This window comes from Equus asinus, chromosome 10, assembly GCF_041296235.1.
Source record: "Equus asinus isolate D_3611 breed Donkey chromosome 10, EquAss-T2T_v2, whole genome shotgun sequence".
NCBI classification, from domain to species: domain Eukaryota; kingdom Metazoa; phylum Chordata; class Mammalia; order Perissodactyla; family Equidae; genus Equus; species Equus asinus.
The window spans coordinates 55,374,755-55,394,950 of NC_091799.1; the positions used below are offsets into that span (position 1 = coordinate 55,374,755).

Sequence of the window (20,196 nt, forward strand, 5' to 3'; positions counted from 1 at the left end):
ATGGTGTAAGATGATGGTCTACTTTCGTCCTTTTGCCTGTGGCTGTCCAGTTTTCCCAAAACCATTGTTGAAGACACTTTCCTTTCTCCGTCATATGGTCTTGGCTACCTTGTCGAAAATGAGCTGTCCATAGATGTGTGGGTTTATTTCTGGGCTCTCAATTCTGTTCCATTGATCCTTGTGTCTTTTTGTGCCAGTACCATGCTGTTTTGGTTACTATAGCTTTGTAGTATATTTTGAAATCAGGGAGTGTGATACCTCCAGCTTTGTTCTTTTTTTCTCAGGATACCTTTGGCTATTTGGGGCCTTTTGTTGTTCCATATAAATTTTGGGATTCTTTGTTCTATTTCTGTGAATAATGTTGTTATGACTTTGAGACAGCATCGAACTGTAGATTGTTTTAGGGAGTATGGACATTTTAACTATGTTAATTCTTCCAGTCCAAGAGCATGGACTGTCTTTCCATTTCTTTGTGTCTTCTTCCATTTCTTTCAACAATATTTTACAGTTTTCAGTGTACAGATCTTTCACCTCTTTGGTTAAGTTTATTCCTAGATATTTTATTCATTTTGTTGCAATTGTAAATGGGATTACATTCTTAATTTCTCTTTCTGCTAGTTCATTATTAGTGTATAGAAATGCAGCTGATTTTTTTTTTTTAGATTTTTTTTATTTTTTCCTTTTTCTCCCCAAAGCCCCCCTGGTACATAGTTGTATATTCTTCATTGTGGGTTCTTCTAGTTGTGGCATGTGGGACGCTGCCTCAGTGTGGTCTGATGAGCAGTGCCATGTCCGTGCCCAGGATTCGAACTAACGAAACACTGGGCCGCCTGCAGCGGAGCACGCGAACTTAACCACTCGGCCACGGGGCCAGCCCCTGCAGCTGATTTTTGTATGTTGATTTTGTATCTTGCAACTTGACTGTATTCACTTATTATTTCTAAAAGTTTTTTAATGGATTCTTTATGGTTTTCTATATATATATATACAAAATCATGTCATCTGCAAATACTGACAGTTTCACTTCTTCCTTTCCAATTGGATCCCTTTTATTTCTTTTTCCTGCCTAATTGCTCTGGCTAAGACCTCCAATACTATGTTAAGTAACAGTCGTGAAAGTGAGCATCCTTGTCTGGTTCCTGCTCTTAGACTGCTTTCAGTTTTTCTCCATTGAGGATGATATTATCTGTGGTTTGTCATATATGGCCTTTATTATGTTGAGGTACTTTCCTTCTACACCTATTTTATTCAGAGTTGTTTTTTTTTATTATAAATGGATGCTGTATCTTGTCAAATGCTTTTTCTGCATCTATTGAGATGATCATGTGATTTTTATTCTTCATTTTGTTAATGTGGTGTATCACATTGATTGATTTGTGGATGTTGAACCATCCCTGCATTCCTGGAATAAATCCCAGTTGATCATGGTGTATGACCTTTTCAATGTATTGTTGTATTTGGTTTCCTAATATTTTGCTGAGGGTTTTTGCATCTAGGTTCATCAGCAATTTTGGCCTGTGATTTTCCTTTTTTGTGTTGTCCTTGTGTGGTTTTGGTACCAGAGTAATTTTGGCTTTGTAGGATGAGTTAGGAAGCTTCCCTTCCTCTTCAATTTTTTAGACGAGTTTGAGAAGAATAGCTATTAAGTCTTCCTTGAATGTTTGGTAGAATTCACCAGGGAAGCCACCTGGTCCTGGACTTTTATTTTTTGGGAGGTTTTTGATTACTGTTTTGATCTCCTTACTGGAAATTGGTCTGTTCAGATTCTCTATTTCTTCTTGATTCAGTTTTGGAAGGTTGTATATTTCTAAGAATGTGTCTATTTCTTCTAGATTATCCAATTTGTTGGCATATAGTTTTTCAATGTATTCTCTCATAATCTTTTGTATTTCTGTAGTATCCATTGTAATTTCTCCTCTCTCATGTCTAATTTTATTTATTTGAGCCTTGTCTCTTTTTTCTTAGTGAGTCTGGCTAAGGGATGGTCAATTTTGTTTATCTTCTCAAAGAAACAGCTCTTTGTTTCATTGATCCTTTTTACTGTTTTTTTGTTTCAATTTCATTTATTTCTGCTCTAATTTCTACTATTTCCCTCCTTCTGCTGACTTTGAGCTTTTTTGTTCTTCTTTTGCTAATTCTATTAGGTGTGGTTTGAGATTGCTTGTTTGAGATTTTTCTTGATTGTTAAGATAGGTCTGTGTTGCAATGAATTTCCCTCTTGTGTGTACATATTTTGTTGAGTCCAAAGAAAATGTTCAAAGGTAAAGTTGTGGGTATGTATATATGCGTGTGTGTACTTGTATCCACATTTTAACTTTAAATAAACATACACACATATAAATACACAAACACGGCCTCATTTATAATCTCATATTTTAGGTTGAAAGGAAACTTGAGAGAAAGTAGGAGATGATAGAAATCAAAAGAATGAATGTTTGAATTGATATGAAATTAAAAGAGAATAAAAATATAGACACAAAAATTTAAATTAAACAGACATAAATTTAAATTATAAATTACTTTTCTATTCTTAATGCCTCAAAGGCATCAAAATCTGAAGCACATTTACTTTGGTGCATAAGAAATTCTCCATTAACTAAAGAGGCTGAATGCCTCCAAATTGATTCCAATTTCTTCTACTTATGGTGGGATTACAGCAGAGTATGCCTTTCTCCAGGGGAAGCTAAATGAATGAATTGATATGCTTAATCTCAGTTTCCTGAATAAAATTTTATTGGATAAATGTTTCTATTCAATTCCTAATGCTAATGTAAAATTACCACACTGGTGACTTAAAACAAACACATTTATGCTCTTACAATTCTGGGGGTCAAAAGCCTGAAATGGGTCTCATTGAGCTAAAATCAAGATGCTTGCTTGGCTGGGTTCCTTCTGGAGGCTACAGGGAAGAATCAATTTACTTTCCTATTCCAAGCTCATATTATAGTACAAAAATATCTAAAGATATTTCTTATAAATAACAAATATTTCATAATGAGGGAGAGCTCTTAACTTGTGATATAAATATGAAATTTCCTAATTGTTTTGGAAATGTGTCACAAAGCCAAGGTATGTGGCACTCAAGGTTTATATCAAAGGAACTTAGTTCTACCCTTTGTCAAAAAGGAAAATAGCAATTCTATGTAAATATCAGGGACTGTGTCTCCACCACAGGTCGATAGTTTGAAGATTCAAGGGATCTAATCCAGATGGGTTGCTTAGTCTTAGACTTTGGAGCTAGTTTTAAATCAGGATTGAGATAAGGGACTGCTGCAACGTTAGACTTCTGGAAGCCAGCAGAAATCATGAGAAAGAACTAATAAAAACTGAATTCACTTAATTCTAACCTGGTCTAATGGGAACACAAAATTTAGAGACAAACTTTTCTTCTCTTCAGACTAGTTTCCCACGGAGAAATCAGATGTCTGGAGGTTGGGGTAACAAGAAGGAAATGTGACAAATAAGCAGACATAAGGAGCTGTAAATATCTCCTCTGCTGTAGTCTCTTGGTGTGTGCACATGTGGGCCGGAGCAGACCTGGTTGTCCCTTTTGGAGTTCTAAGTTTGGCTGGGGGACTGATGCTTCACTCCTTTCTGCTGTCTTGTCTGGGAGAGAGCTTAAGTCTCCATCATCAATCATCCAAAAGGAATTCGGACTTCCACACAGTGGAGACCTTCCCTTCAGACTACCCATCTAGGTGAGTCTGAGAGCCTAGTATGTACTGAAAGAAGGGGTCAGAGAGAATCACCTGACAGCCACCAGCCTAGCCCAGAGCCTAGAGATCTCTATAGTTGTCTCCTTGTCTGATTAAGTAAATATGAATTTATTTATGATGGAAAAAATAGAAGTGAACTTTGAACTCACAACACATGGGTAATTGTTGATAATTAGGAGATGGAAGTCCTGTTAGGGGAGGGAATGGGAGGCATAAAGTGCTTCCAGTAAAAGTAGAACATATCCAAGGAGCTGTGAAATTAAAGGGAGTAGAAAAATAGGGTACTATGCATGGAAGAATGTCCAGTGCAATGAGGACATTTCTTTTTTATATTTAAGATGGGGTATATTCAAATATGTTGCCATATTGATAGGAAAGATCTAGACCAATGTATTGCTTGCGAATATTGCCTTGCAATAGTAATTCATGAGACATGCATTTCATGGTATCTTCTTTCACTCTGGGTATTCACATAAAAAAGTTTTTATTTGATAGGTAAAAAATGGTATGCTAAATGCTTTACTTTGCAATTATTTCATTACCCGTGACCGGAATATATTCGTGGGTTACTTATTCATGTATTTTCTTTATTGTAAAATTGTCTGTACAAATGCTTTACATTTGTATAATGGGGTCAGAGGGTTTTTATTCCTGTTTTTGGTTGCATTCTTCCAAACAAGGAATTGAAGTTTTTTTCACCAATTTTGCTGTTAGTCATTGAGTTCTTTTATGTATGTATAGATGTATATGCAGGGATTTGTGGGTGTTTATTAATAAAGTGAAGTGAAATCTATCACTCAGTCATTTTGTGTCCTCTCTATTGTTTTTTTAGATTTTTCTTCTTTTTTTCTGAGGAAGATTCGCCCTGAGCTAACATCTGTTGCCAATCTTCCTCTTTTTGTATATGAGCTGCCACCACAGCGTGGCCACTGACAGATGAGTGGTGTAGGTTCACACCCAGGAACTGAACCCAGGCCACCAAAGTGGAACACACCAAACTTAACCAGTAGGCCACCAGGGCTGGCCCTAGATTTAATTTTTTTTTTTTACTGAAAGAATTTAGCTGTCACTTTAATATTCTTCACTTGCAAATCCTTTCTATAAACAAAAAAAAGAAGTGAATGTTCTTCTGTATACTTAGTGCTAATAAATCACCCTTTACACATATTGCCAACCAGTTTTCACATTCTGTCATTTCTTATTCCTTTTGGCCTTAGATCTATTTCTAAAAGTGGCATCGTATTTAACTGTAATCTTGAAAGCATGTTCTTTACCTCTGACTAAGAATTACCTCTACCTCCCATAAGCATATTTGAATCCACATAGCTTTATATAAGATGAAATTATAACTTAGATGCTGCTTCCTCTGAATTTTAAAAGCCCTTCTATTATATTCTTTTATTTCCAAGTAATTGGAAATTTATTCTGGAATTAGTGACCCATATTCATATCACTAAATTATATTTTATGTTTTTATATAGGGAAGTTTTAGACTGTCATTCAATTTTGTTTCCTACAACTGTTTTGATACCACTATACTTAACCTTATTTCATTCCTACTGACAATCTTTATTGCATAAGGTTTTAGCTTTTTAAAAAACTTCTCTTCCTGTGCTATGCATGTGTACATACTCATATACTTTTACAAAATCATGAACAATATCTTGTACCCATCATAAATCGTCTTTTTGTTTCAGTGCAGTCTTTTGTCTCTTTTTCTTTTTATGTTAAAACTCTGATTCTCCACCACAGGCAATGCTGTTCCCCCAGGGGACATTGAACAGTGTCCAGAGACATTTTTGGCTGTCACATGGGGAGTTGTCAGAAGAGGCCAGGAATGCTCTAAACATCCTCCAATACACAGGACACAACCCACCACAAAGAATGATCTGATCCAGAATGTTGATAGTGCCAAGACTGAGAAAACTTGAGTTAAAAAACAGTCTGTATTTTAATATTTATAGCTGGCTTCAGGTGGTTTCCCCAATGTGTAACACTTCACATTTCTACCACCAAAATTAGAGAATCTTCTTCTGCTACCTGTTTAAAAATTTCACCCCCATTAAATGAGAGAGATCTTTACGTTGTCTCACAGGCTGATGGATGTGAAAGAGATTTCTTGTTGTTTCCTGAAAGTATTACTCAATTTGGGCAAATATTCATACATTTGATCACCATGTTCATTATTATGCACCCATCATTACTATATGTCCATGAATTATATGCCTATGGTTCTACAGTTACTAGCGTTTCAAGTAATTTTTACAAATTATGGTTTATTGACTTTTGGTTGGATATGTTGTCCATAAAAAAGTTTGAAATTTTATATAGTTAAACATGTATACTTCTGATTTTCTTGCCTTAATTATGATGGATTTACCTACTTGTAGCTTTTATATGTATTTTTTTAAACATGTTCACCTACAATGTACTGTTTCCCTTTACATTGAGGTCCTTAACCCCTCTGAGTTTTTTAAGTCATGTGAGATAGGGAACCCCTTCCTTTTGTTCCAGATGGCTAGCCATTTATGCTAGCTTTTATGAAACAATCAACCTTTATGCTATAAATTGAAATATACCATGTCATATATTAAATGTCCATATGTACTGAGATAAATTCAACAAATAACAGAGTATCTGCTACATGCCAGAGAGTTCTAGGTACATTTGATGTTATATTCTCTTATGTCAAGGTCTTTGCTAAATTAATTATTGATTCATATTGATATTGTTCAATTACTGTTATTTTACATCATATTTCAGTTAGTTTTCAATGTTCCATTCAATTTTGTATAATACAGTTGTATGAAACTACTCTATTTAACTGGTTTTATTATCTATGCCAATGCTTTTATTTCATGACTCCTCATTTTCTTAAATTTTTTTCTATATAAGTGCACATATATTCACATACCATTTTGGAAAACTGCAGTGAACAATGCAAGGAAGGCCTTTCTTCTTTAGTACTTACATTATACTGGTAAAGTCACAGTACAATGACATAAATGTGTGTATGACATAATGTCCTCAGGCATAAATCTTATGGAGAAATTTATTCAGAGTCAGAGGATGGATTACCATGGCATGTGCAGAATTTTATAGAGTATTTGTCAAAAAAAGAGATCAAAACTCAAAGCCCAGGAAAAAGAAAGAAGCCACATTAGAAAAGTGAAAGGACATGGCTCACACTATAAGATTGTATAAAATCCAATTGTTCAAATAAATATGAAATAGGCAGAGAAAAAACAAGTCTTCTACTGCATCATAAATAACATGTCCAACTTTTGTTGCTCTTTGCATATTTCCTTTGGTAAAGTGTTGGTTTATTCTCTTAGCACATTTTTCTCTTGGAGTGTTCAGTCGTAAGGTGATTGACACCATAAGGATGTCCCTACTTTTGTCTTCTAGTCAAATTTATTTTTGCTACTTTATTATTTTTGCTGATCATCAAGGTCATATCAGGTTAGTGTATTTATTATAATTTGTCTTTCAATGAAGACTCCTCTTGGAGATATGTGTTTGATAATCATTTTGTCAGTGACCAAGGTAGGCATTGTGAGCACCAAGCTGAAAGAGAAAAGGATCCCACTGGTATGTTAAAGTCTATATTATGAAGAAGAGCAGTTAAGATGGTGATATACAAGGGAATGTCAAACAGAAAAGTGAAAAACAGTGGTCTCACAATTTTTTCTATTATAAAATTATAGAAATTGCCTTGGTCGTCAAGTGTAGTTTTTTCCATAGGAGTAGTACAACTCATGACATTCCTTCTAGTAAAACAAAAGAAAAATTATTTGGTATGATATACATCATTTGAGAAAAATTATTCTGAATAAATCCATATTGTTGCATTAGGTAAATGGGAATTTCCAAATATTTCTGATCCATGGTTGGAAACAAATTTGGCCAATTAGGATAACAACAAAGAGAAAGCTGTTGGATATCAGAGAGAGCAGAAAGCTTAGTAAAGTGAGTTACATAAATCGAGTAGAGAAGTCAAGGTCAAAGAAATGGAAATTCCAAGAAACAAAGAAAGAGCAATACTCTTCACAGTCTGATCAAATAATCACCATTTCTGAATCTGAGGCTTTGACCTCTGCAATCATGGGACTTCTTCAGTCCTAAGATAATTTTGTGGTTTCCTTCACAAAGAAGGCTTTCAGGGCCCTCTTTATGTCTTTATTCCTCAAACTGTAGATGAAGGGGTTCAGCATGGGTGTGACCACAGTGTACATCACTGAGGCTGTTGCACTTCAGTGTGAGCTGTGAGTAGCAGCTGAGCTAAGGTATACACCTAGCATTGTACAATAAAATAAGGAGACAACTGAGAGGTGAGATGCACAGGTGGAAAATGCTTTATACTTCCCTTGAGCTGATGAGATTCCACGTATGCAGGAAACTATCTTAGAGTATGAGTAAAGGATACCGGCAAAAGGACCACCACCCATCAGGACAGCTGCAAAATACATCACCATGTTATTAATAAATGTGTCAGAACAGGCAAGTTGGACCATCTGATTCAGTTCACAGAAAAAGTGAGGGATTTCCAAGTTGGTACAGAAGGAAAGCTGCAACACCATTAAGCTTTGTAACAAGGAATTCAGGATACACATGATCCAGGACACCAGAACCAGCAGCCCACAGAGCCGGAGGTTCATGATGACTGTATAGTGCAGGGGATGGCAGATGGCCACAAACCGGTCATAGGCCATTACTGTCAGGAGAAAGATGTCCAACACTGCAGAGAGTGTGAAAAAATAAATCTGCGTGATGCAATCTTCATAGGTGATAGCTTTACTCTCTGTCTGGATGTTCCACAGCATCTTTGGGATGGTGGTGGAAGTGAAACAGATGTCTACAAAGGACAAGTTGGAGAGGAAGAAGTACATGGGTGTGTGGAGGTGGGAGTCTGAGATGGTGGCCAGGATGATGAGCAGGTTTCCAAACACAGTGATCAGGTACATGGAGAGGAAAAGCCCAAATATGAGAGGTTGCAATTCTGGTTCTTCTGAAAATCCCAAAAGAAGAAATTCTGAAATTTGTGTATCATTGCCTGGTTCCATGTGATTGAGGTGACTTCCAGGAAAGAGGAAATAACATGACTACTTTTCAAACAAACTTGCATTACTCACATATTTGAAATTCTACAATTTATATTTTACCATCAAGAAATTAATTTTAATATTTTGTGTATTCATCTGGTTCCTTTTAGGGTATCCTCCATACCACCTATGGTATGGAATTCTTATTCCAGTCAGCTTTCCCCCTAAGTAATCATGTTTTCTACAGTTTTAATGAGAAATTCTTCATGTATTTCAGGAATATATATTTTTCTTTCTTTCTTTCTTAGTTCTCTATTTTTTTAATTGCAGTAACATTGGATTATAACATTAAATAGCTTTCGGATGTACATCCGGCCATTTGTGACAATATAGATGGACCTTGAGGGTATTTCAGGAATATATTGAGTGCTGTCCATGAGGCACTATCTGGGCAATAAGTATAAGGTGCTGAAGAACAAAAGTCCCTGCAATTCATTCATGGAGAAAGAATATATAAGTAAGCAATAAAATTATATAACATTCATATGGTAACAAGTGGTATAAAGAAAAGGAAAACAGATATAAAGAAGAGAATGATTAGAGTGTTCTATTTTTCATGAGTATTTAGGCAAGATATGCAAACAAGGTGACATGTGAACAGAGACTTCAAGTAAGAGGGAGAGAAATGCAAGGTTGTGTGGGGAAGTGAATGCCTTGTAGAGAGAATGGCTGGTGTGAATACCCCGAGGAAGGTGCTTATTTCAAATGTTCAAGTCAAAAAAAGTGAAGCCAGTGTTGCAAGGTGAATGAGCATGAGTAAGAGTGAGGGGAGATGGTGTCAGACATGTTGAGGAGTGAAGTGGCCTCTCTGCTGCTGCTGAAACCTCAAGGCACAGGGACTCCCTCATCCATACTACCTCATTCACTTTATTAATCTTGTTGCAAAGGCATCCCATGAATTGAAATCGATCCCCTCCTTAGTACCTTCTTTTGATTGAATACTGGCCCCTGTATTGTAAGAATCACCTTAGAATGTATGAGTCCTTCTACCCGTGTTCTGAGGACTGCTCACACTACACAAGTCACACACACAGCACACCATGGCCTCTTGGGTTGTGTTATTTCCTTGTTTTTCTCAGCGTCATCTACGCTAGGAATAGATACAACCCAAGCTGGCCAGGTCAATGATCTTTCCCAGTATAATGTAGAAATGATTCCCAGAAATTCCAATTCTTAAGCCTCCCACAGACAAATAAACTCGGTGCTCCACATTAGGATGACTATTTTTTGCCATGTATTTAAACAAACATAAAAAAATCTGTTCAATAAATGGAGAAACAGAGTGAGAGGAATGAAATGGATGAGGAGGAAAAAAGGTCTATGAGCTCAGATGGTCCCTGGGAGACTGTGAGGAAGCATAATCTTCCTTGGTTCTGGCAGCATTCCAACCCTGATTACATTCCTTTGATGCCCAGCAAAAATAATAAGAAGACAAAAATAAACTTGTCCAAAAGACAAAAGTAGTGATATCGTTATGGTGTCAAACACCTTACATATTGTACACCCAAGAGAAAATGAGCAAAGGGATAAACCAGCACTTCACAAAAGAAAATGTATACAGTCTAACGAAGTTGGGCATTTTTAGTATCAAGCACAAGTCTTGCTTTTCTTGTGCCTTATTCCATAATTATTTGACCAATTAGCTTTTGTGTGGTCCGATAGGGGATGAGATTAGCCCCCCTCTCTCTCTTTTCTTATGTGGCATCTTTTCTTTGTTACTTTTGGGCTTTGGGTTTTGATCTCTCTTTTGACAAACCCAATGGGCACACTCTAATCTTGTTTCTAGACTTTATCCAACGTGCAAAGGCCTACCAGACTATACTTTCTAAATCCTGCACATGCCGTGACAATGCTACCTTTTTAGACTGAATAAGATTCTTCATATGATTACACCTGAGGACATTACCTCATACACACATTTATTTCATTGTGATGCATGATCCAAAAGAGCAGGGACTTTTCACTCTGTTCACTTTTCTATTTTTCACAAAGGTATGTGAGTATATGTTCACTTGTACAGAGACAAATCTAAGAATATGAAAAGTGATAAAATGAAACAAGTGAACAGATAATAAAACCAAGTTAAAATGAGTAAATTTTTTTTAAAGATTGGCACCTGAGCTAACACCTGTTACCAATCTTCTTTTTCCTTCTTCTCCCCAAAGCTCCCCAGTAGGTTACTGGATATTGTAGCTGCAAATCCTCTGGTTGTGCTAAGTGGGATGTCACCTCAGCATGGCCTGATGAGTGGTGCCATGTCCATGCAAGGTTGTATTTCAATTTAGTTATAAAAGCCTAGATTGTTAAATAAAAGCTTACATAAATGACTATCTGTTTGGAAGAACATGAAATTAGTCCCCTCTCTCAGACATCTTACAAAAAAATCAGAGGGATTACAATCTCAGTGTAACAGTACCCAATACATTTTAGATGAACATCTCAAAAAAAATACATAAAAATATACAGGTGGGCCAAACCATCTTCAATAAAGAAAGAAACTCAGTAGTAAGAGGATAGACATATTTAAATAAAATTAAAATTCTGTGTGGTCAAAAATATGCTCCAAAAATCAGTTGAGAAACAATGATCTGTAGAAATCATTTGAAATGGTGGTAACTGTAGGAAAAAATGGGCAAATATAATATGGGAATGTAAAAGTAATAGGTGAATCAAAATGGTGGTCAAATATATGAAGTTTGGTGAAACTGAGTAATAGTTTAAGAAAACAACAAGAAGTCTGTTTCATACCCATCAGCCTGGGAAAAAAAATAAAGAGCTGTCACATTGATTGGGGTTGGAACTTTAAACTGGTTACAAAAGGGTTACTCTGTTAGTTTGCTGGCAGAGAAGTGTTACAAGGTTCAAAAACAACCTGAACACACCTATAAATATTACAAATAATGATATTCATCAACTCGAGTTTTTTCAGTCTCAGGACTATTGACATTCTGGGACAGATTATCCTCTGTGAAGAGGTGTGTCCTATGCATTAAAGAATGTTTAGAGCATCTCCGGCCACCACTCATGACTCTCCAGTGTGACAGCCAAATATGCCTTTGGACATTCCTCAATGTGCCCTGGGCGACAAAATTGCTCCCTTTTAGTACTACAGTTTAAATTTAACAATATTAAATTTTTTTAAGCATTGATATACTAGCAATTTAGTGATAAAGAATAGGAAAGATCATCAAAAGTGTGAGTAGCACAGCTACACTATGAAATATTATGCAGCCACTGAAATAAATGCATTAATTAATTAAGCAAAGAAACACAGCGATCTCTTCCTTCTGGACTAGGTTCAATTGGCTTTCAGGTGACAACAGGTGAATGTTCTTGGCTTCCATTCTGTCTGACCTTCTCATGCAAGGTCAACTGGGTTGTTGGACTCACCTGGATGGAAACTCTAAGAAAAAGGTCTCTGTAGGGAAGTCTGAATTCCTTCCTGGATAGTTATTGATGGAGACTAGAGCTCTGTTCCCAGACAAGACAGCAGGAAGGAATAAAGCATCAGTCCCCCAGCCCGAAACAGGACTCCAAACAAACAGAAACCATGTTCCCTCTATCCCAAGTTTACACACACTGAGAGACTGAAGATGAGGAGATATTTACAGCTCTCCATATCTGCTCATTAGGCACATTTCCCTCTTGTTACCAAAACCTCTAAGCACATGATTCCCCTGTGGAAAACTGTTTTAGACAGAAAGAAAATTTTCCTAATGGTTCTGTATTCCCAAGAGATCAGTTAGGAGTCAAGTGAATCCAGTTTTTTTTTCACTCCTCCGTGAACTTGCCTTCCTTCCAGATCTCTAAATCTCCTATCACTTAATCTCAGCCCGGAGTTAAAGTTCTCTCCAAGTTGAAGACTGAGGAGCCTATCTGGATTAGGTCTTTTGTGTCTTCAAAGCATTGACTTATGGTGAGGGCAAAACCCTGACATCTCTAGAAAATTTCTGTTTTCCTTTTTAACAGAGAGAGAATTGTGTTTCTTTCTCTTTCTTTCTTTTCTTTTTCTTTCTGTCTCTTATTTTTAAAAATTATTTCAGAGTTTACATTGGCTTATAATTTTTGTAAATTTCAGGTGTACCTTATTCTATATCAGTTTCTGTATAGATTGCATTGTATTCTCCAACAATAGTCTAGGTTTTATCTGTCACCATACATATGTGCCCCTTTACCTAAACTTTTCACCCTTCCCCTACCTCCTTCCCTTCTGCTAACCACTAATCTGTTTTCCTTACTCGTGTGTTTATCTTCCACATATGAGTGAAAACATACAGTGTTTGTCTTTCTCTGTCTGACTATTTTGCTTAGCATAATACACTCGAGGTCCATCCATCTTGTTGCAAATGGGACAATTTTGTCTTTTTTTTAAGGCTATGTAGTTTTCCATTGTATGTATGTGTGTGTGTGTGTGTGTATGTATATATGTATACATATGTACCACATCTTCTTTATCCATTCATCTGTTGATAGGCACTTGGGTTGCTGCCATATCTTGGCTATTGTGAATAATGACGTGGTGAACATAGGAATTCATAAATCTCTTTGAATTGTTGATTTCACGTTTTTTTTTGGATAAATACTCAGTAGTAGGATAGCTGGATCATATGGTATTCCTATTTTTAACTTTTTGAGAAATCTCCATACTGTTTTCTGTAGTGTTGTACCCGTTTGCAGTTCCACCAGCACTGTATGAGGGTTCCCTTTTCTCTACATCCTCTCCAACGCTAGTTATTTCTTGTCTTATTAATTATAGCCCTTTTGATGGGTGTGAGGTGATATCTCATTGTAGTTTTGATTTGCATTTTTTTACTAATTAGTGATGTTGAACATCTTTTAATGTGCCTAGTGGCCATCTGTTTATCTTCTTTGGCAAAATGTCTGTTCATATCCTTTTTGATTGCGTTGTTCATCTTTTCGTTGCTGAGTTGTATAAGTTCCTTATATATTTTGGAAATTAACCCCTTGTTGGATATATGATTTGCCATTTTTTTTCTCCCATTTGGTGCGTTCGCGTTTTGTTTTGTTGATGATTTCCTTTGCCTTGCAGCAGCTTTTTAGTCTGATGTAGTCCCATTTGTTCATTCTTTCTTTTGTTTCCCTGCCTGAGTAGACACGGTATTCAAAAAGATACTGCTAAGACCGATGTCAAAGAGTATACTGCCTATATTTTCTTCTAGGAATTTTATGGTTTCAGGTCTTATGTTCAAGTTTTTAATCCATTTTGAGTTAATTTTTGTATATGGTGTAAGATAATGGTCTACTTTCATTCTTTTGCATGCGGCTGTCCAGTTTTCCCAGCACCATTCATTGAAGAGACTTTCCATTTGCCATTGCATGTTCTTGGCCCCTTTCTGGAAAGATAGCTGTTCATAGCTATGTGGTTTTATTTCTGGACTTTCAATTCTGTTCCACTGATTTGTGTGTCTATTTTTGTCACAGCACCATGCTGTTTTGATTACTATGGCTTTGTAGTATAATTTGAAGTCAGGGATTGTGATACCTCCAGCTTTGTTCTTTTTTTTTCCTCAGGAGTGCTTTGGCTATTCGGGGCCTTTTGTTGTTCCATATAAATTTTAGGGTTCCTTGTTCTGTTTCTATGAAGAATGTCATTGGGATTCTGATTGAGATTGCATTGAATTTGTAGATTACTTTAGATAATATGGACATTTTAAGTATGTTTATTCTTCCCATCCATGAGCATGGAATATCTTACCATTTCTTTGTGTCTTCTTTGATTTCTTTCAATAATTTCTTATAGTTTTCAGTGTATAGGTCTTTCACTTCCTTGGTTAAATTGATTCCTAAATATTTTATTCTTTTTGTTGCAGTTGTAACTGGATTTGTATTCTTGACTTTTCTTTCTGCTAGTTCATTATTAGTGTATAGAAATGCAACTGATGTTTGTATGTTGATATTATATCCTGCAACTTTACTGTATTTCTTGATTATTTCTAATGGTTTTTCAGTAAGTTCTTCAGGGTTTTCTATATATGGAATCATGTCATCTGCAAAGAGTTTCACCTCTTCCTTTCCAGTTTGGATCACTTTTTCTTGCCTAATTGCTCTATCTAAAACTTCCAGTAATATGTTGAATAAGAGTAGTGAGAATGGGCATCCTTCTCTTGTTTCTGTTCTCACAGGAATTGCCCTCAGTTTTTCACCATTAAGTATGATGTTCCCTTGTTTTTGTCTTATTATGTTGAGGCATTTTCCTTCTATGTTCATTTTATTTAGAGTTTTATCATAAATGGATATTGGATCTTGTCAAATGCTTTTTTCTGCATCTATTGAGATGATCATGTGATTTTTATTCTTCATTTTTTTAATGTGTTGTATCACATTGATTGATTTGTGGATGTTGAACCATCCCTGCATCCCTGGAATAAATCCCAGCTGATCGTGGTGTGTGACCCTTTTAATATATTGCTGTATTTGGTTTGCTAATATTTTGCTGAGGGTTTTTGCATCTATGTTCATCAGCAATTTTGGCCTGTAATTTTCCTTTTTTGTGTTGTCCTTGTCTGGTTTTGGTATCAGGGTAACATTGACATTGTAAAATGAATTAGGAAGCATCCCATCCTCTTCAATTTTTCAGAATAGTTTGAGAAGGATAGGAATTAAATCTTCTGTGATTGTTTGGTAGAATTCATGAGAGAAGTTGTCTGGCCCTGGACTTTCGTTTTATTGGAGGTTTTTGATTGCTGTTTTATTCTCTTTGCTTGTGATTTGTCTATTCTGATTTTCTATTTCTTCTTGATTCGTTGTTTTAAAAATTGAGATTCATAATAGTTTACATCGTTGTGAAATTTCAGTAGTACATTATTTCTGGTCCATCACCACATAAGTGCTCCCCTTCATCCCCTGTGCCCACTCTCCACCTCCCTTCCACTGGTAACCACCGAACTATTTTCTTTGTCCATGTGTTTGTTTATATTCCACATATAAGTGAAATCATATGGTGTTTGTCTTTCTCAGTCTGGCTTATTTCGCTTAGCATAATACCGTCTAGGTCCATCCATGTTGTTGCAAATGGGATGATTTTGCGAGAGGTTGTATGATTCTTAGAATTTATCCATTTCTTCTAGGTTATCCTGTTATTGGTGTATAGCTTTTCATAGTATTCTCTATAATTCTTTATATTTCTGAGGTGTCCATTGTAATTTCTCCTCTTCCATGTCTAATTTTATTTATTTGAGTTTTCTCTCTTTTTTTCTTAGTGAGTCTGGCTAAGGCTTTCCAGTTTTGTTTATCTTTTCAAAGAATCAGCTCTTGGTTTCATTGATGCTTTCTGTTGTTTTTTTAGTCTCTATTTTATTTCTGCTCTGATTTTATTATTTCCTTCCTTCTATCATCTTTGGGATTTGTTTGTTCTTCTTTTTCTAGTTCTGTTGTGTATAGGCTAAGCTTGTTTATTTGAGATTTTTCTTGTTTCTTGAGGTAGGCGTGTATTGCTATACATTTCCCTCTTAGAACTTCTTTTGCTGCACCCCATAAGTCTTGTTATGTTGTGTTTCCATTTTCATTAGTCTCCAGGTATTTTTTGATTTCTCCTTTGATTTCTTCATTGATCCAACAGTTGTTCAGTAGAATGTAGTTTAATCTCCACATATTTGTGATTTTCCCAGCTTTTCTCTTGTAGTTGATTTTGAGTTTCATAGCATTGTGGTCAGAAAAGTTGTTTGATATGATTTCAATCTTCTTAAATTTATTGAGGGTTGCTTTCTTTTCCAGCGTATGGTCTATCTTTGAGAATGTTCCATGTGTAATTGAGAAGCATGTGTATTCTGCTGTTTTTGGATGTAATGTTCTAGATATATCTATTAAGCTCATCTGGTCTAGTGTTTCATTTAAGGCCACTGTTTCCTTGTTGACTTTCTGTCTGGATGGTCTGCACGCTGATGTAGTTGGGGTGTTAAGGCCCCCTGCTATTATCGTGTTGCTGTCAATTTCTCCTTTTGGGTCTGTTAATTGTTGCTTTATATACTTTGGTGCTTCTGTGTTAGGTGCATAAATATATTAATAAGTGTTATGTATTCTTAGTGGAATGTCCCTTTTATCACCATACAATGGCCATCTCTGTGTCTTGTTATCTTTTTTATCTTGAAGTTGGCTTTGTTTGATATAACTATGGCTACATCTCCTTTCTTTTACTTGCCATTTGCCTGGAGTATCATCTTCCATCCCTTCACTCTGAGCCTATGTTTGTCTTTAGAGCTGATATGTGTTTTCTGGAGGTAGCATATTATTGGGTCTTGGTTTTTAATCCATCCAGCCACTCTATGTCTTTTGATTGGAGAATTCGATCCATTTACATTTAGAGTGATTATTGATATATGAGAGCTTAATACTGCCATTTTATCTTTTGTTTTCCAGTTGTTCTATATCTCCATCATTTCTTTTCCCTTGAATTTCTGTCTGCCATTTCAGTTTGGTGGTTTTCTGTGATGGTTTTTCTCTTTATTTATGATTTGTGACTCTGCTCTGATTTTTTTATTTTGTTGTTACTGTGAGGTTTGTATATAAGCTGTCATAGAGGAGGTCGTCCATTTTCTGTTAGTCTCTTATCTCCATTAGCCTGTGCAGGTTCCATCCCTTACCTCTTCCCCTTCTACGTTTTTGTTGTCACAAATTATTCTTTTTTGTGTTGTGACCAAATTGAAGTGGTTATAGTTATTTTTGATGCTTTCTTTGCTAGCCTATTCTAATATAGAGCTGCAATTTTCTGATTTTCTCTCTCTATTTATCTCTTTGCTCAAAGCTTTGTAAACTTTTGCCTTTTTCCTTCATGTAGGAAGGCTACCTTCATCATTTCTTGTAAGGGAGGTTTAGTGGTGATGAAATCCATCAGCTTTTGTTTGTCTGGGAAAGCTTTTATTTCTCCATCATATTTGAAGGATAATTTCACTGGATAGAATATTCTTGGCTGATAGTTATTTTCTTTCAGTATTTTGAATATATCATTCCACTCTCTCCTAGCCTGTAAGGTTTCTCCTGAGAAATCTGCAGAAAGCCTGATGGGGGTTCCTTTGTAGGTTATTTTCTTCTCTCTGTCATTGACTTTTGATTTTTTCTTTGTCATTGACTTTTGACAGTTTTAATATTATATGCCTTGGAGAAAGTCTTTTTGGATTGGTGTAATTAGGAGCTCTATTAGCTTCATATATTTGCATGTCCAGTTCTTTCCCCAGGTTTGGGAAGTTCTCAGCTATTATTTCTTTGCATAAGCTCTGTGCTCCTTTATCCCTCTCTTCTCCCTCTGGGACACCTATAATCCTCATATTACTTTTCCTAACTGAGTCAAATTTTCTCAAAGAATTTGTTCATTTAAAAAAAATATTAGTTTTCTCTCCTTCTCCACCTGTATCATTTCTAGGTTTCTATGATTGAGCTATATGATTCTTTCCTCCATAATATCTACTCTATTTTTTATGCAGTCTGCATTTTTTTTTATCTCATTAATTGTGTTCATCTTATCCAGAATTTCTGTTTGGTTTCTTTTAGAGCTTCAATCTCTTTGGTGAAGTATTCCTTCTGTTCATTAATTTTATTCTTGAGCTCATTGAACTGTTTTTGTGAGTTGTCTTGTATTTCATATAAGAAATACAGCTGTTGTGAATTCTCTGTCAGTCAGATTTTAATCTTCTGTGACTTCAAGTTTGGTTTCTGGAGAATTGTCACTCTTCTTCTGTTTTGCTGTGTTACTGTAATTCTTCATGCTGTTTGAGGAATTGATCCTCTGCTTGCACATTTGTGGTAGTAACCACCTTTCTTATTTGGTTACTTTGGTTCTGAGCTGCTTCTAATTGTATTTGAGAGCCTGCCCTTTCCACCTTCCACTGCCTCTGCTTGAGGCATTGTCAGTGCCCTCCTTGTGCCACTTGTGCCTCTGAGGTTGCTGGTGTCTTCCTGCTTTTGATATCACTGTAGTCTCAGGTGTTGCCACTGGAGTCACCAAGCTGTGAGCATCTCTGCTGCTTTTGCGGTCACCTGGGCTTCATGTTCCTCCACTTGCTCTTCATGGGCTTGAGGGCTGCTGCCCCATGCATCACCTGTGCTGCTGTTCCTGGGTTATTTGGGGCTGATAGTAGCACCTCTGAGTGGTGCTGGGGCAACATGTGTCACTGTTGCTGTCAGGGGCCTGGGTTCTTCTATGCATCCCCTGCTGCTAGTATAGCCAGTGTGGGGTGCCACCACAGGGGCTTGGGACATGGATTCTGCTGTGGTTCCTGGAGGCTGAGGTCGTAGGTGCCACATGCCGCTGCTGAGGGAGGATTAGGGGCTAAACCACAAGTGTTGTTGCTGGCCCTGCAGTCTCTGGACACTGGTGCCTGCCACTGTGCTTTTTGAGACCTCAGGTCAGGGGACCCTGTTCCTGCTGATGAAATCTGTGTTTTATTTTTATTCTGGTAACATTGATTTATAACATATGACTGTCAGGTGTACAGTATTGTATTTCGATTCCTGTGTAGATTACATCATGTTTACCACACAGAGACCAATTAAAATCCATCACCACACACATGTGCCTAATCACCCCTTTTGCCCTACTCCCTCTCTCCTTCTCCTCTTTTAACCACCAATCCAATCTCTGTCTCTATGTGATTGTTTGTTGTTGTTTTTATCTTCTACTTATGAGTGAGATCATATGGTATTTGACTTTCTCCCTCTGATTTATTTCAGTTAGCATAATACCCTCAAGGTCCATCCATGTTATCACAAATGGATGGATTTCATCATTTTTTATGGCTGAGTAGTATTCCATTTTGTACATATACCACATCTTCTTTATTAATTCATCCCTTGATGGACACTTAGATTGCTTCCAAGTCTTGGCTATTGTGAATAATGATGCAGTGAACCTTGGTGGTGCATGTATCTTTATGCATTCATGTTTTCATTCCTTTGGATAAATACCAGGCAGTGGAATAGCTGGATCTTATGGTGGCTACACAAGTTTTCACTCAAAAAAGCAGTGTATGAGAGTTCCTTTCTCTCCACATCCTCTCCAACACTTGCTTCTATCTTGTTAGTTATAGCCATTCTAACGGGAGTGAGGTGATATCTCATTGTAGGTTTGATTTGCATTTCCCTGATAGTTAGTGATGTTGAACATCGTTCCATGTGCCTGTTTACCATCTGTATATCTTCTTTGTAAAAATGTCTATTCAGATCTTTTGCCCATTTTTAAATTGGGTTGTTTGTTTTTTTGTTGTTGAGAGGTATGAGTTCTTTATATATTTTGGATATTAACCTCTTGTCAGACATATGGTTTGCAAATATCTTCTCCCAATTGTTAGGATGTTTTCATGTTTTGTTGATGGTTTCCTTTGCTGTGCAGAAGCTTTTTGATTTGTTGTAGTCCCATTGTTTATTTT

General features: G+C 36.4%; 1 protein-coding gene and 1 long non-coding RNA gene across 3 annotated transcripts in view; one reads left to right on the forward strand and one right to left on the reverse strand.

Moving 5' to 3' along the window:
• The window catches only part of LOC123286717 (uncharacterized), a 105,975-nt gene that overhangs the window by 57,126 nt on the left and 28,653 nt on the right, over window positions 1-20,196 (forward strand). The gene's annotated exons all lie outside the window — the stretch shown is intronic.
• Window positions 7,970-8,779, reverse strand: LOC106825453 (olfactory receptor 7A17-like). Its single transcript, XM_014832218.2, has one exon. The coding sequence runs from the start codon at window positions 8,777-8,779 to the stop codon at window positions 7,970-7,972; it is 810 nt and encodes a 269-aa protein (XP_014687704.1).